This window comes from Ursus arctos, unplaced genomic scaffold (assembly GCF_023065955.2).
Source record: "Ursus arctos isolate Adak ecotype North America unplaced genomic scaffold, UrsArc2.0 scaffold_5, whole genome shotgun sequence".
NCBI classification, from domain to species: Eukaryota; Metazoa; Chordata; class Mammalia; order Carnivora; family Ursidae; genus Ursus; species Ursus arctos.
This window is the reverse complement of record NW_026623067.1, coordinates 62,209,153-62,224,052: the sequence shown is the minus strand read 5'-3', so window position 1 is coordinate 62,224,052 and position 14,900 is coordinate 62,209,153. Positions and strand designations below refer to the sequence as shown.

The 14,900-nt window shown below is 36.3% G+C and overlaps 1 protein-coding gene across 1 annotated transcript in view; it reads right to left on the bottom strand.

The window, feature by feature from the left end:
• SCAMP1 (secretory carrier membrane protein 1) overlaps window positions 1–14,900 on the bottom strand; it is a 119,763-nt gene that overhangs the window by 15,183 nt on the left and 89,680 nt on the right. Inside the window, exons 7-8 of the mRNA XM_026498738.4 lie at window positions 8,932–9,033; window positions 6,087–6,204 (exon numbers count right to left, since the gene is read on the bottom strand). Coding sequence (XP_026354523.1) covers window positions 6,087–6,204; window positions 8,932–9,033 — 220 coding nt within the window. The remainder of the gene's footprint in view (window positions 1–6,086; window positions 6,205–8,931; window positions 9,034–14,900) is intronic.

The window sequence follows — 14,900 nt, the reverse complement described above, 5'->3', positions numbered from 1 at the left end:
ATTCTTTTGAAATGCTTAAAAAAAATCACTATTAGTAATTACTTTATTAGTGTGAACACAAATGTCTATGAACAATTTCTTAAATTTCATGGGAAAAATCATTCAAAACTAAGTCCCAAAAGGAATACAAATTATGTATCATCTATTTATCTCTTCCATACTAAGTTGTTCTGGCTCTTAAACCAATTAAAAGAAGGAAATTTTTGGATTCCCTGGGTACGATCTACTGAAAATACCCCCCTCTTAGTCCAAAACTATTACTTAATTCTATTTGTTTACTATAGAAAGACGACCTTTTAAAAAAATACCTTTTAGAAACAATCTAAGTGAAAGTTTAAGAAACCTGTGAAAGGTAAGAGGTGAACTGTTCGCTTATCTCTGAAGAGACAGATATTCTTGCATTTCAATTTTTTCAAATTTTAATTATAAAATGACACTAGGAGGAAACAAAGATACCATAGCACTCATACTGGGCACTTCATACAGTCATGATTACTTATTCCAATTATGCAAGGCCAAATCAGAATGCCAAAAGAATTCTCAAAATTGTATTCATTATCACTGAAATAAATATATACCACCAAGCATGTTTAGCTGGGGCTGGAGACACAGAATAGCCTAACAAAATGCAACAATTCTAGAGTCAAATAGCGCGCTTTGGGAACTTTTGGAGGGCATTAACTGTTTATGAAGAGCCTGACCCCTAGTGGTTAGCAACTATGGCTACATACACACAGAGGAAACTGCCAGTATGTTTTCAGCTGTTCCGTGCTTTTACTGGATCTCAATTTCTATCAAAAGTAAGAGAAATCAGGGCACCTGGGTGGCTCAGTCAGATAAGTGTCTGCCTTCGGCTCAGGTCATGATCCCAGGGTCCTGGGTTGGAGCCCTGCTTCAGACTCCCTGCTCAGCAGGGAACCTGCTTCTCTCTCCCTCTGCTGCTCCCCCTGCTTGTGCTCCCTCTTTCTCTCTCAAATAAATAAAATCCTTAAAAAAAAAAAGTAAGAGAAATCCTTGCCACTATAGTATGAAATCTGAGCTCAATTATATTTTAGCTTACATCCCATTTATTATACTTCATAAAATCATACAGAAAACCATCTCATCTAAATTCCTATTTCAGAGAAGTTCAGGGACTTGTATTAAATTGACTGACAGTGAACACATGTAAAAGGATTTCACCGGTAACTTCTTCAACTATGAAGTTAAAAAAAAGGTCGACCAAAATAAGAGTATGTGGCACAATTCCCATATTAATACATTTATTTGGGAAGCAGTCATATTTCTTTTGAATGCCTGGCATACAATCAGCACAGCAATAAAACTTTTCCTTTCATGGGTTGGATCTTAAAGAGTTGTGTACCTGGGAGAAAAGCTGCAGGTCAAAGACTTTAGAGTGCGGCACACAGTGGTCAGTTACACAGCAGCTGGAGAATAAACACCATCTCCACACTCTGGCTGGATTCATCATCTGTGCCACACATGCCACCATCACTACTGGTTAAAATTCCCTCCACATTCTTTCCTCACAGATCTGCAGTTCTACCTTCATCTCACTACCAAATCCACTTCCTAGGCTTCATTTACATCAAGAAGTCATTACTTCCCAAGTCTAGAAATTCAGCCTAAAGTTCTTTCCTTTGTTCCCAATTTATACATCCAAAAGCCTACCATGTGTTTATACTTCGGTGCTCCAGCATTATTTTAAACTCCCTTGATTCAAAGTGGAAAACGACTTGATGCCCATATATCTTCTCTCTCTCTCTCTCTATATATATATATATACATATATCTCTCTATACATATATATATATATATGTATAGAGAGTAAGAGTTGCATGCCCAGCAAATGAACCAGCCCGGTACCCTGATGCCCATATATCTTTTCTTCTTCCTGTACTCTCTTCCTGAATGACCCACCAACCTTTGCATAATCCTTGAGTCTTCCCTCAACCTCCAATTCCACGCTCAGGTCCAATCAGTCACTACCTCCTCATTTTCCCTTGACTACAGTAACTTCACACTGCCGTTTCATTAGTTCTGACCACCACCATTACCAGCTTCCTACCTTGTCTCCCAGGCTTCATTTCTCCAAGTACCATATCCCTGCCCTACGAATGCCAAATCTATTTGAGAACAGTCTTTCTAAAGCTCAAATTGATCAATTCCATTACTTTCCTCTTTAAACCTCTTCTATGGCTCACCACCACTCAGTAGAGAAGGTCTAAACTTCTTAATAAGGTTTCCCAGTTTACAAGACCTTGCAGAATGTAACTTATGTGTACAGCCCCCTCTTTCCCTGTCCTCCACAAGCAACACCCCACATCTTCCCCCACCCAACTCATGCACCAAGTTTATTTCCCATCCATTCTGAGCTATTTTTAAATCCCTGAATATGCCACGTTATTTCCTGCACTAAATATGAAAACGGTATTCCTGCTACCCCATACCTACTTATCCTCTCTCTTCTCCCTGTTCCTTTACTTAGATAACTCCTGTTCATCGTGGCATCTCAGCTAAGGTAATACTTTAAAAAAACCTCACTAGTACACAGATCTCCAAAATTAAGTGTCTCTCCTCTATGATCCCTCTACTTGTCCCTATAAATAGCCACTCATCAATGAATTGTGGTACCTAGCCACTTGTTTCTCCTTCATGCCAAAATGCAAGCTCCTTGAGCTTATACATAATGCAGTACTTTGACACATAACACATTGCTCATAAATGGTTAACAAATGAATGGAAACTGCAACATACCACAAAACCCTCCATGGTACTCTAAAACTTATTACATTTCTAGTTTTATAAAGCACCCCCAATGATACACATGGAATAAAGAAATGTCCAAAGAGATGTTGCCATGGTCATGTTTCTTTGGCTAGGCTATAGTCTTAGGTTATCAATCAAACACTAATCTAGGTGTTCCTATGAAGGCATACTGTCCATGTGATTATTAATCAGTTGCTTTTAAGAAAACGAGAGTGTTCTGAGTTATCTGGGTAGGCCTGATCCAATCAGTTGAAAGGCTTTAAGAACAGAACTGAGGTTTCTCTGACGAAGAAGAAATCCCACCTGTGACCAGAACTTCAGCTTTCCCTTGAGATTTTCCAACCCCCGCCCCCGACTGCCTGCCCTATGGATTTTAGACTAACCTAGCAAACCCCCAAAACCACATAAGCCAATTCCTTTCAATAAATCTCTTCATTCTGTTTCTCTGATAAAACACTGATTGATACAGACATCTACTATAAAAGTAGACACTAAACCAGACCCTACATATTAACTGATAAAGGGGTCAAGAAGACCAGAAAAAAAAAGTTAACTTTAATTGAGAAAGCCCTGTGCTGTGCAACTTATGTTCCCTGTTTCACTTAATCCTCACCCTAACACTATGGAAGTAGTTATTATTCCCATTCCTTCCTTCATTCAACAAATACTTTGAGTGCCTCTCCCATGCCAATCACTGTCAGTCACTGTTCCAGATGTAAGAAATATAACCTCAAAGAAAACAGACTAGGTCTCTGCTCTCATGGAGCTTACAGAACAGGTGATGACACTGAATTTGAGTGGTTACAGAAGGCTGCCTCAACTCAGAGCTCTAAGTCAAGGCACCAGAATTTCAATCTTGAGTGTATGGTTCCATAGCTCTTGCTCTTCTAATTCCAATGCTAAAGGACATGTTCACCCAGAGGAACTTTAACAAGCTGGGCACCCAGAATGAAAGGTATATAAAGTGGCTTGTGCCCAGATGCTGCAGTGAGTAATACCGACACTAAGTTCCCCCAAGAAAACAGAGGATGACCTAATACTGAAGACATGGGTAATGAGAAAGATTCTGTGAAAGAGGAATGAAGATTTGAGCTAGATCTTAAAAGAACACTTGTAGGTCTTCAACTGGCATAGAAGATGAAGCAACCGAGGAGTCAAAAGGCCTAGCATGAACAAAAACTGGGACAAAGGAACATATGTGATACATATAAAGAAACTTAGAAATACAGTTTGACTAGAGGAGAAAGTATGGATCCAGGAGCAGTAAAAGGTCACTACTAGCCATACTTCCCACAACCACCAAAATTCCATTCTCAACCCAGTCCACTTCAAAAAAATCTTCAGATTGCTGGGCTTGGGTTTTTTTTAGATTAACATAGTAACTACACATAAAACGGACTGAAGGAAGTTGGCAGTGTGAGTGACTTGCAAAAAAAATTCTGGGCTGAGGCTGGGAATGGAAAGAAAGAAAAAGATGAAAAGGATTCTAAGAAAGTATCTAGGAAAGTGACTTAAAAAGTAACGAAAACACGGATAAAAGCAAAGTGCTGAAATAAATTTAAATGGAATCATGAGAAAATACTTAGCATCACCAAATTTATAGTAGGTACTTAATAAATGTTCCTTTTTAAAGAACAGCTTCCCTGAGATAAAATTTGCATAATAAACAATTTATCCTTTTAAAGTGTAGAATTCAATGGGGCTTAGTATTTTAGTGTTGTGAATATATCATCTATAAATCTAATTTTAGAACTTTTAATTACCACAAAAAGAAATTTCATAACCATCAGCCATCCTTCTCTGCCCTACCCCCAGCCAAAGGCAACCAACAATCTACTTTCTATCTCTAGAGATTCACCTGTTTCGGACACTTCATATAAATGAAATCATATATTATGTGGTCTTAGTAAATATTTTTTGACTATGGATCAGAACTTCTGGAAGAAGAGCTAGTTCTGAGAAGGAACTAATGAGTCGCTGACGCATTACTGTGAGATGGTATCAATCAACTGGAGACCTAAACACTCATCTGATCAAGCAAGTAAATTTTTATGCAAAGCATTATGTCTTCCAACTCCAAGACTCTAGGTCACCCACGATAGAGAAGAGAAGGAACTCAAAAAATGGGAGAGACTGAAATCTCCAGGAAAAAGATTATATAGCATAAAGAGCAGAGAGCTGATTTCATTTAAGAAGACCTGTACTTAGGAGCTGGACAAAGAAATGAAGAAAGAACAGCCTCAAAGGCAGGAGATTCAGAACACAATTACAAACACTGAGGAAGAGGAGCCATCTGTAGGGTAGAAGACTGCAGAATTCAAGGGAAAAGGTAACTGCAAAAAGGCTATAGAACTTAGTAACTTTGGCAAGCTGAGTTTTGATAGTACTTGTGTGTAGTTCAGAAAAGAAAAGTTTTTAAGAGAGAAAATGAGTAGCAAAATACGGGCAGAAAGAACACAGCCCAGTCTTCAGAGTTTTGAGGCAGATAAAAGGCAAATGCACAAGTAGTTATTCTTAAATATAAGGTACAGTATTCCTTGTACATATTCTCAAGTTACCAGACAGTAAAAAATAAAGAAAAAACTGTCCTAAGGAATTATCTTCTTTAAAGTGAAACCCACCAAAAAGTCTTTATCATCTTAAAACACAGGGGTTATTCCCAGGGTTTCTATATCATGTAAAATCTACATATTCGAACACATGTAGAATATCAAAAATACTTATCTGAGACACAGTAAAACTTTATATAAACAAAACCATTGATTTCTCTCTCACCCTATGTAATGATTTTTTTTTAAGGCTATGAAAACAGCCATGGGAATTTTATACAGAGAAGTATAGCTAAGATAATTGGGCAGTCAACTAAAAACAAATTCATGTTGTAACACAGCCCAAAGCTGTCACCAGCTTACTTTATATTCATAATTTCATGTCTTTCAATTTTAAAAACAAACAAAACGCACATTCCACACAAATTTACTTCTCTGTATTAATCAGGCTAATATGCTTTATATTAAAAAAAAAGAAATTAGAAAAATTTTTTTAATTCCAAAATTTTTAAATGAGGTTGACTCTTCGTCTAAGAAACCTTAAGCTAACAGGATTTTAAAATATTTCCTTTTTACAGGAAGTTAAAAATGTGATGAAATTTTCTTTGTGCTTAACTTGTAACTGTAAACGGTAATCCTCAAAGAGAACAGGCGCTCAAGAAGAACGACAAAACTGCTTGAGGTTACACTGAACTAAGAGCAAAATGGGAAGATGGGGACTGAACATAAGATTAAGTATAAAAATTTACAGATGTAAAATTCGCTTACCTTTTTAAACATAACTAGTGAGATGACTGCTGATGCTGTGAAAAGTGCTGCTATGATTATCATCATAATTCCAACAGGAATACTTTGGTTGAGACCAGTAAGGGATGAAATCCAACCACTAAGAAGCAATTAAAAAAAACAAGTGTTAGACAAGTACGTGAATACCTGCTTTTTAAAAAATAACATAGTAACCAATACATATTCAGCACTTATGAGCCAGGCAATATTCAAGTTCTTTATATTAACTCACTTAATTTTCACAATTCCATAAGACTGATGCTGGTTTTTTTTTTAAGATTTTATTTATTTATTTGACAGAGACAGCCAGCGAGAGAGGGAACACAAGCACGGGGAGTGGGAGAGGAAGAAGCAGGCTCCCAGCAGAGATTAGGGAGCCCGATGTGGGGCTCGATCCCAAAACGCTGGGATCACGCCCTGACCGAAGGCAGACGCTTAACGACTGCGCCACCCAGGCGCCCCCTGATGCTGTTTTAAATCCCTATTTTGCAGATGAGCATCTGAGTCAGAGATATTCACTAACTTGCTCGAAGTCACACAGCTAATAAATGGCATAGTCTGAATTCAAATCCAACACTAAGTACCAGAGCCTTAAGTGTGTACCACCAGATTTTACTTTTTTTTAAGCATATGAGCTCATTATTATTTTCAGTTTTCAAAATCTGCTTAATTATGGAAGAAAATATTTGCAAACTGTATATACAAACAACAATTAGCATCCAGAATATATGAAGAACTTTCAAAGCTAAAGGGTTAGAAAAAAAAATTCCATTAGAAAATGGGCAAAAGACATGAAAAGGTGTTTCACCAAGAGGATATAAAGAGGCAAATAATCACATGAAAAGATGTTCAATATCATGAGTCACTGGAGAAACACAAGCTTAAAACCTCAGTGAGACATCACTATACATCTATCAGAATAAAATTTTAAAAAGTGACAACACCAGTTCTGGTCAGGACATGGAGGCTGAGTCACTCAAACATTGTTGGTGGGAATGTAACATGGCAGAGCCGTTCTGGAAAAGTCTGTTAGTTTCTTAAAAATGACTAAATACACAACTTCCATATGAACCAACAATTATACTCTTGGATATTTATCACAGAGAAGTAAAAATGGATGTTCACACAAAATTTGTTCACATTTACAGAGTTAAGCTTTATTTATAATAGCCTAAAACTAGAAACAGTCCAGAGTCCCTCAACTGGTGAATGATTAAACAAACTGTGGTACAGCTACAGTTTTACTCAGGAATAAAAACGAACGAACTACTGATACACACAAAGACCTAGATGAATCTCCGGAGAACTATGCCAAGCACAAAAAGACAAAACTTACATACCCTGTGATTCCATTTATATAACATTCTTGAAATGACAAAATAATAGAAATGATGAACAGATTTGTGGCTGCTGGGGTTAAGAAGGAAATGAGGACAGGAAGGAAGTGAATGTGCTATGAAAGGGCAACATGAGAGTTCCTCTGGTGATGGAAATGTTCTTTATCTTTACTCTGTCGATGTCAAGACCCTGGTTTTGATATTACGCCATGATTTTGCAAGATGCTACTAATGGAAAAAACTGGGTAACCAGTATTATTTCTTATAACTATGTGAATCTGCAATTAACTCAAAATAAACAATATAAATTTTTAATTTTTTAAAAGTCTGCTGAAGCACATGAGGTCTAGATATCTTCGAACACGTCATCCTATATGCTCCCTCACTAGCAGGCTCCCGTGCTATGCAGCCACTACACAATGTTATGCTCGTTTTTAACATTTTTTTCCAAATTTGTGCTAAAGAGCAAAAGAAATTACTTCAATTTCATAAGAACAAAAAAACTTGTGCTGTTAACATAAGCAGTATATTTTTTAATTAAACATTTAAAACATTTCCTTTCCCTCATATGCCAAAGACTAAATACACTATTTGAAATGATAATGTACAGTTTTTCTTTCAGAACTGTTTTAAAGTATCCAAATAAATTCTCTGCATGTATGCATGACCATTAGAGGATCCACAAAGCTACCTATAGTTGTCTGATTGCCAGTCTCCACTCTGATTCAGAACTAGCACACTAAATTTAAGCCCTCAGTACACCCTAGTTACATGCTTAGTTTTTGTAAACACTGCAGCAAAGTTGCCTTGTACATGCTTTTGCTTATAAGAATTCAACTGTATGCAACTCCATTATAATAGAAGAGAGGGAGGGATAATTTTAGAGATGTGTACTCTTCCGCCCACCATTTCATTCAAGGAATGTTTGCTCCAAAGTGTATGAAGAGAGATACTAATCTGCCATTATCTCCTAGCCTGAGTCTAAATAATTTCAGTTTCTGAGGGTCTCCCACAGAGTAAGCACTGCAGTGATCCCATTTTTCAAGGATAAGTGTCCATGTGCATATGTGTGTATTTGTGTGTGTATGGAAATATGGGTCTCTATACCTAAAATAGTGCTTTACACATAATAGATACCCTTTTTTTTAAAGTCCCAGAAGTTCTTTTCTCTCCCTTCCACAATCCTTGGCCCAGCTATTTGACCACTTCTCAGTATCCTTTTTACTCTTCCTCTTAGTGCCCGTTATATACACATTTCATTTAAACTAAATACAATATGCTGTTTTTAAAAATGGCAATGTAATTTTCAGTAGAATAGTTTGCCCAAAGGTTATGCTTTGACATTTCTTAAATTGCATTTTTTTACTATTTTTACATTTGTTTACTTTTGCTAATCTGGCTTTTCTATGTTAACTATTTTTAGGAAGCCAAAATTATGGAGATACTAGATAAACAGATGAAAACTAGAGTAATTAAAGTAAATGACTTACCAGTTGCCCCAATTATGAAATCCTGCAGCTTGGAGTACATGTACAGCAAACTGACAAATATAGACGAAGAAGAATACAAAGAATCTGAATGAACTGTCACTCCTTTAAAAAAAAGGGAGGGGGAAGAAGAGGATAGTGTCATTTTTCTCAATACCTTTATATTCACCTGAAGAAAGACATTCAAACACTGAGACATAAAAATATTTTTAAAAATACCACTGGCAACTACTTGAGGCTATCAAGATAATGTATGTGAACCCTTTCCCCAGATACTCAATGACATTTTAACTCCAACCTCATTTTCTGTCCTCTCACTTTTCAACTGTATCACAAACATCTTGGCAAAAAAAGTTCTTGTTTTCTTTTAAATTATTGAACAGTTTCATTGAGTTTAATTAACATACAATAAACTGCAACTATTTTAAATACACAATCTGATAAGGTTTGACATGTATATACCCATACATCTATTTCAATCAAAATAGTAAGCACTTCCCAAAAGTCTCCTTGTGCACCTCGATAATCCCTCCCTCTTCATCCTACCCACTGCTTTCTGCCACTACAGTTTTCATATTTTAGAATTTTAAATAAATGAGATCATACAGTATTCACTTTCTCGTCTGCTCTCTTTCACTCAGCACAATTATTCTGAGATTCACTCGTTCGGTTGCGTGCATCAAGCGTTCACTCCTTTTCACTGAGTAGTAGTCCACCGTACAGACGCACTACAGTCTGCCAATTCATTCACCTACTGATAGTAAAAAACTAGAAACGACCTAAAAGTCTATTACAAATAAAGGTGCTATTAACATTCCTCTATTAGTCTTCACATGAGAACTTTCCTTTTCTCTTGGGTAACTACCTAAAAGTAGAATGGCTAGATCACATGATAGGTATATGTTTAATTTTTTAAGAAACTGCCAAACTGTTTTCCAAAGGGGTTATTCTATTTCATAGTCACGGTGGCACTGTAGGAGTATGCCAGTTCCTCCACAGCTCACCAACACTTGGTATGGTCAGTCCTTTAAATTTTAGCCATTCTAGTAGGTATATAATAATCTCATTTGGTTTGAATTTGCATTTTCCTCATAGCTAATGTTGAGCACTTTTTCATTGTCTTTTGCCATCCATCTTCCTTTTGTGGTGAATTATTAAAATCTTTTCCCAAGATTTTAACTGTTTTTTCCTCTTACTGTTAGGTTCTGTGTGTTTCCATATACCAGTCCTTTATCAGATATATGTTTGGCAGGATTTTTCTCCCAGTATCTGGCTTGTCTTTTCATTCTTTGCAGAGTGTCTTTTAAATAGCAGAAGTTTTGCCTTTTTATGAACTCCGATTTATCAATTTGTTCTTTTATGGATCTTGATTTATCTGAGAAATCTTTGACAAAGCCAAGAACACAAAGATTTTCTTTTCATGTTTTTTCTAGAAGCTTTATACTTTCAGTTTGGCATTTAAGTCTATCTTCCTTTTTGAGTTAATTTTTTAAAATATTGTATGAGGTATGGATTAAAGGTTTTTTCTTCTTTATACAGCATCATTTCTTTAAAAGATTGCCCTTTCTGTACAACATTACCACTGCATCTTTTTAAAAAATCAGTCATCTGTATATGAGTGGATTTATTTCTGGACACTATTCTCTCCCATTGTTCTACCCGTCTACCTGTTATGTCAGTATCACACTATTGTGATTACTGGGATTTCCTACTAAGTCTTCAAATTAAGTAAGGGTAGCTTTCCAAATTCCTTGTCCTTAATCAAAGTTCTTTTGGTTATTCTAGGTTTTTACATTTCTATATGCCTTTTAGAATTACCCTGTTCGATTCTATAAAACAACCTGCTGGAATTTTTACTGGAACTGCATTGCATTTACAGATCCGTTTTGAGAGAATTCACATCACAGTAACATCACGTCTTCCCAACTACTAACAAGGTCTATTTCTTCATTTATATTTTCTACACAAATGACCAAATGATCTGCAAATAAAGACAGTTTTTACTTCCTTTCTAATCTAGATGCCTTTTCTTTTTTTTTTTTTTTCTTGCCCCTTTATATTGGACAGAACTTCCATTACAATGTTTTATGGAAGTGTTGAGAATGAACATCTGTATCTTGTTCTTGATCTTAGGTAGAAAGATTTAGTCTTTCACCATTAAGTATGGTATAAGCTGTTATAGTTTTTCATAGATGCTCTTTATCAAGTTGAGAAAGTTCTCTCTCTTTTTCTGTTTTAAAGATTTATTTATTTATTTTAGAGAAAGGGAGAGAGAGCACACACGGGTGAGGGGCAGAAGGAGAGGGAAAGAAAGTCTCAAGCAGACTCCACGCTGAGCACAGAGCCCGACACGGGGCTTGATCCCACAACCTGAGATCATGATCTCAGCCAAAACCAACAGTCGGACACAACCAACTGTGCCACCCAGGTGCCCCACTAACGTTCTCTCTTTTCTAAGTTTACTGGGTATTTTCATGAGTGATTGAGTGTTGTATTTTGTCAAATGCTTCTTCTACATAATCATATGGTTTTTCTATTTTAATTTATAATATGGTGAATTATGCTAATTAATTTTTAAATGTTAAACCAGCCTTGAATTCCTGGAAAAGCTCTATGCACTTGATTAGGACATGGTATCCTTTTAACATATTATTGGATTTGATTTATTTGGCAAGATTTTCAACCATCCCAAATTTACTCCATTTTCTTTTCATCACAGTGACCATTCCAACCCCAAAACACATTTTTCAAGGCCCTTAACATTTCAATGTTCTCAGTCTCAACATAAAACTGTTTCTTTCACCAGAGATGAAAACAGAAGCCACAGAAATAAACCTCAACTTTCTTCTCCATATAATGACTTTCCAAGTTTATATATATACCAACCTTCCTTACTGCTTATCTGTGAGGAGGCGGTATCACTCATTTCAAAATTAACACTTGCATAAAAATCTTCAGTCCATCATTCTAGTTCCTCTGGAGCACTCTACTTAAGTAGTTACTTATCTCTTCCCCTAACGTGTCTTCAGGTCTTCTACTAGGATCTTCCCAGTGTATAAACACATAGTTCTCATCTTCGACTAGCCTTCCTTTAGCCCTATCTCCGCTGCTAAACTTCCACCTACTTGATCTCCCTCCTTCCCATCAGTAAGAAGTCTTGATTTCCTCTACTTCCCTCTTCTCATTCACTTCTTAACCCACTGTAACTTGGCCTTTCCTCACCTATTCCTCCAGAGGTACTTCAAAGTCATGGGCAATCTATGAATTTCCAAACCAAATTTTCTTGTCTCTCATTTTGTTGTTGGGTTTTTTTTTAATGGAATCTGACACTCTTTGACCTTGGCTTCTATAATATCACTCACTTCTACTTCTGTTTCTTCTTTAATCTAGATTGCTTCTCAGTCTCTCATTTCAAGATCCACCTTCATGTCATAATGTAAAACTGTCTTTACAGGAGTGCTCCTTAGGTGATGCTTGTACCTTCTAATGTTTGACCCACCAGGAAGAGGATGAAATCCAAATAATGTGACCCAGCATACATACACACACACACACACACACACACACACACACACACACACACACACACATCTTCATAACAGAAACTGGAAACATGTCTTGCTATCTCAATGCTTTTACTTACACTGTGTCTAAAATGGCCAATACAGTCCTCTTTTTTGTCTGGCAAACATGTACTCAGCTTTTAAGATGAGTCACTAAGTCTACCCCACACTAAAACAGAGGACAATTAAGCTCTACCCCTTAGCAAGCATAGAATCCACAATTATTTGGAATTCTGTATGTAAGATTTGTCCTTTCAGGGGCGCCTGGGTGGCATAGCGGTTAAGCATCTGCCTTCGGCTCAGGGCGTGATCCCCGTGTTATGGGATTGAGCCCCACATGAGGCTCCTCTGCTATGAGCTGCTTCTTCCTCTCCCATTCTCCCTGCTGTGTTCCCTTCTCTCGCTGGCTGTCTCTATCTCTGTCGAATAAATAAATAAAATCTTTAAAAAAAAAAAAAAAGATTTGTCCTTTCAGCTCCATCTGTTTATTCATCATTTGTTTCTATCAGTATGGACTCATGGATATTTATTTTATTCTTTAGGTTAAAATTAAACATTATCATTATTTTGTTGCTAAAACTGTTCCAGCTTTAGCCTTTTAGATTCTATTTGCTTAAGCACTTGATCTCTGCTCATTTTGTATTTTCCTTGCTTTAGATTCAGCCATTTCTCCAAAGTACAAAAAAGCAGATTTTAATAGTTCATGAATAATGTTTTCTGTATTAGATTAAAATCGAATGGTCCCACCTTTCACAGTAATTTATCAGTAATATATTATGCCAAAGTTGGTATTACTTACTGACCATAAAACTTAGAAAACTTAACCAACAAAAAAACAAGCAATAAAAAGTTCGCTATATAAAATGCAATTTTTTTAATACCAAATAGAAACCCCATGTATGCTTCATTTCTCCAGGCTAATACTTGGTAAACTATGCCACTTCTAATAAATCATTTTTTTTACTCTTCTCAAATAGGTACTCCTAAAATATATTTGTTTCCCTATCCCTTTAGTAGAAAAAGATCCTAACTTATAATTTTCTTGTTCCTGTTTGAGTTTTTACTTCATTACCTGTGTACCAAGAAACCATATTATCAAAATGGTTAAAATTATATATGGAATATATACTCTGAATAAGAGCTTCCTACATAATGTCTAAAGGCTTCACAACAGCTACTTCAGTTCCCTAAGAAGGATCTTTCTTCGTTCCAAACTCACAGATATATTCTAGAAGCTGCAATTGCCTAATAACAACCTCTAGTTAAGAAATCTATTAGAAAATACATAATATTTTAAGTCCTACTAAAGAAGTCCTACTAAAAAGCAAGTATTTTCAAAATATTGCTTTCAGATAAAAATTGAAGAATGTTAAAAATGGTTCACCTGCCCCTTTTAAATGTACAGTTAGCACATATGAAAGTAAAGTTAGCATACTAAATCGATCAAATAGAAACCCCAAAGTCTTTGAAACCCATTTGGTCTACATCTACTTTTTGAACAGGCTAGATACCTTTCTCAATTTATCTTGTTTGCTTTATGTGATTAACCAATTTTTCTGTTTGTGGACAAAGAGGCAGTAAAATTCATTTCACTGTACACCTACCATGTAAATATAAATGATTATTTTAAAAGACTTCAAATTTCTCTGAGATATAAACTCATTAGATAACTACCTGAACTCTTACCTCCAAGAGTACACAAATCTTTTTCTATACAATCTATCCAAATTATTTCAAACGCAAAATTAGATTCAAATTTTTAAAAGTTTGCCTCATTTTTCAAAAAGATTTGACAGAAGGGAAAGCAAGTGAGAGAAAGTGAGAGTAGGAGGAGAGGCAGAAGGGGAGGGAGAGAAAGAGGAGAGAGAGAAGCCTAAGCGGATTCCCTGCTGAGCACAGAGCCCGATGCAATGCAGGGCTCTCGATCCCACAACCCTGAGACCACAACAGAAGCTTAAATCAAGAGGCAGACGCTCAACCCACTGAACCACCCAGGTGCCCCAGGTTGCCTCATTTTTAACTATACAAGCAGTCACTGAAAATATAGCTCTTTGTATCAAAGTGACACAAAAACATGTGAATCTGACTATCCTGTGAAAACAATTTTACAATGTGGGATTACATTCCCTCCCCAAATCCTAAAAATTATTAAAAATTTATATGCAAAAAATTGAGCTAATCACAGTGTTAAAAAGTATATTAAATATAAATAACCTCCCATATACTGAAAAGAGGTAAACTCTGTAAAGTGTAAATTAACAAATTTGACCAATACAATCATCACATGAATAGCAAGTTCATTTGAGATGCTTGAGGGAAAAGCCAGGTAAGGCTGCCGGAAGACACCCAGATGGAGGGCTGCAAAGGGACAGAGCCAAAATGAGAAGAAGTCCAGGAGAAAAAAACATC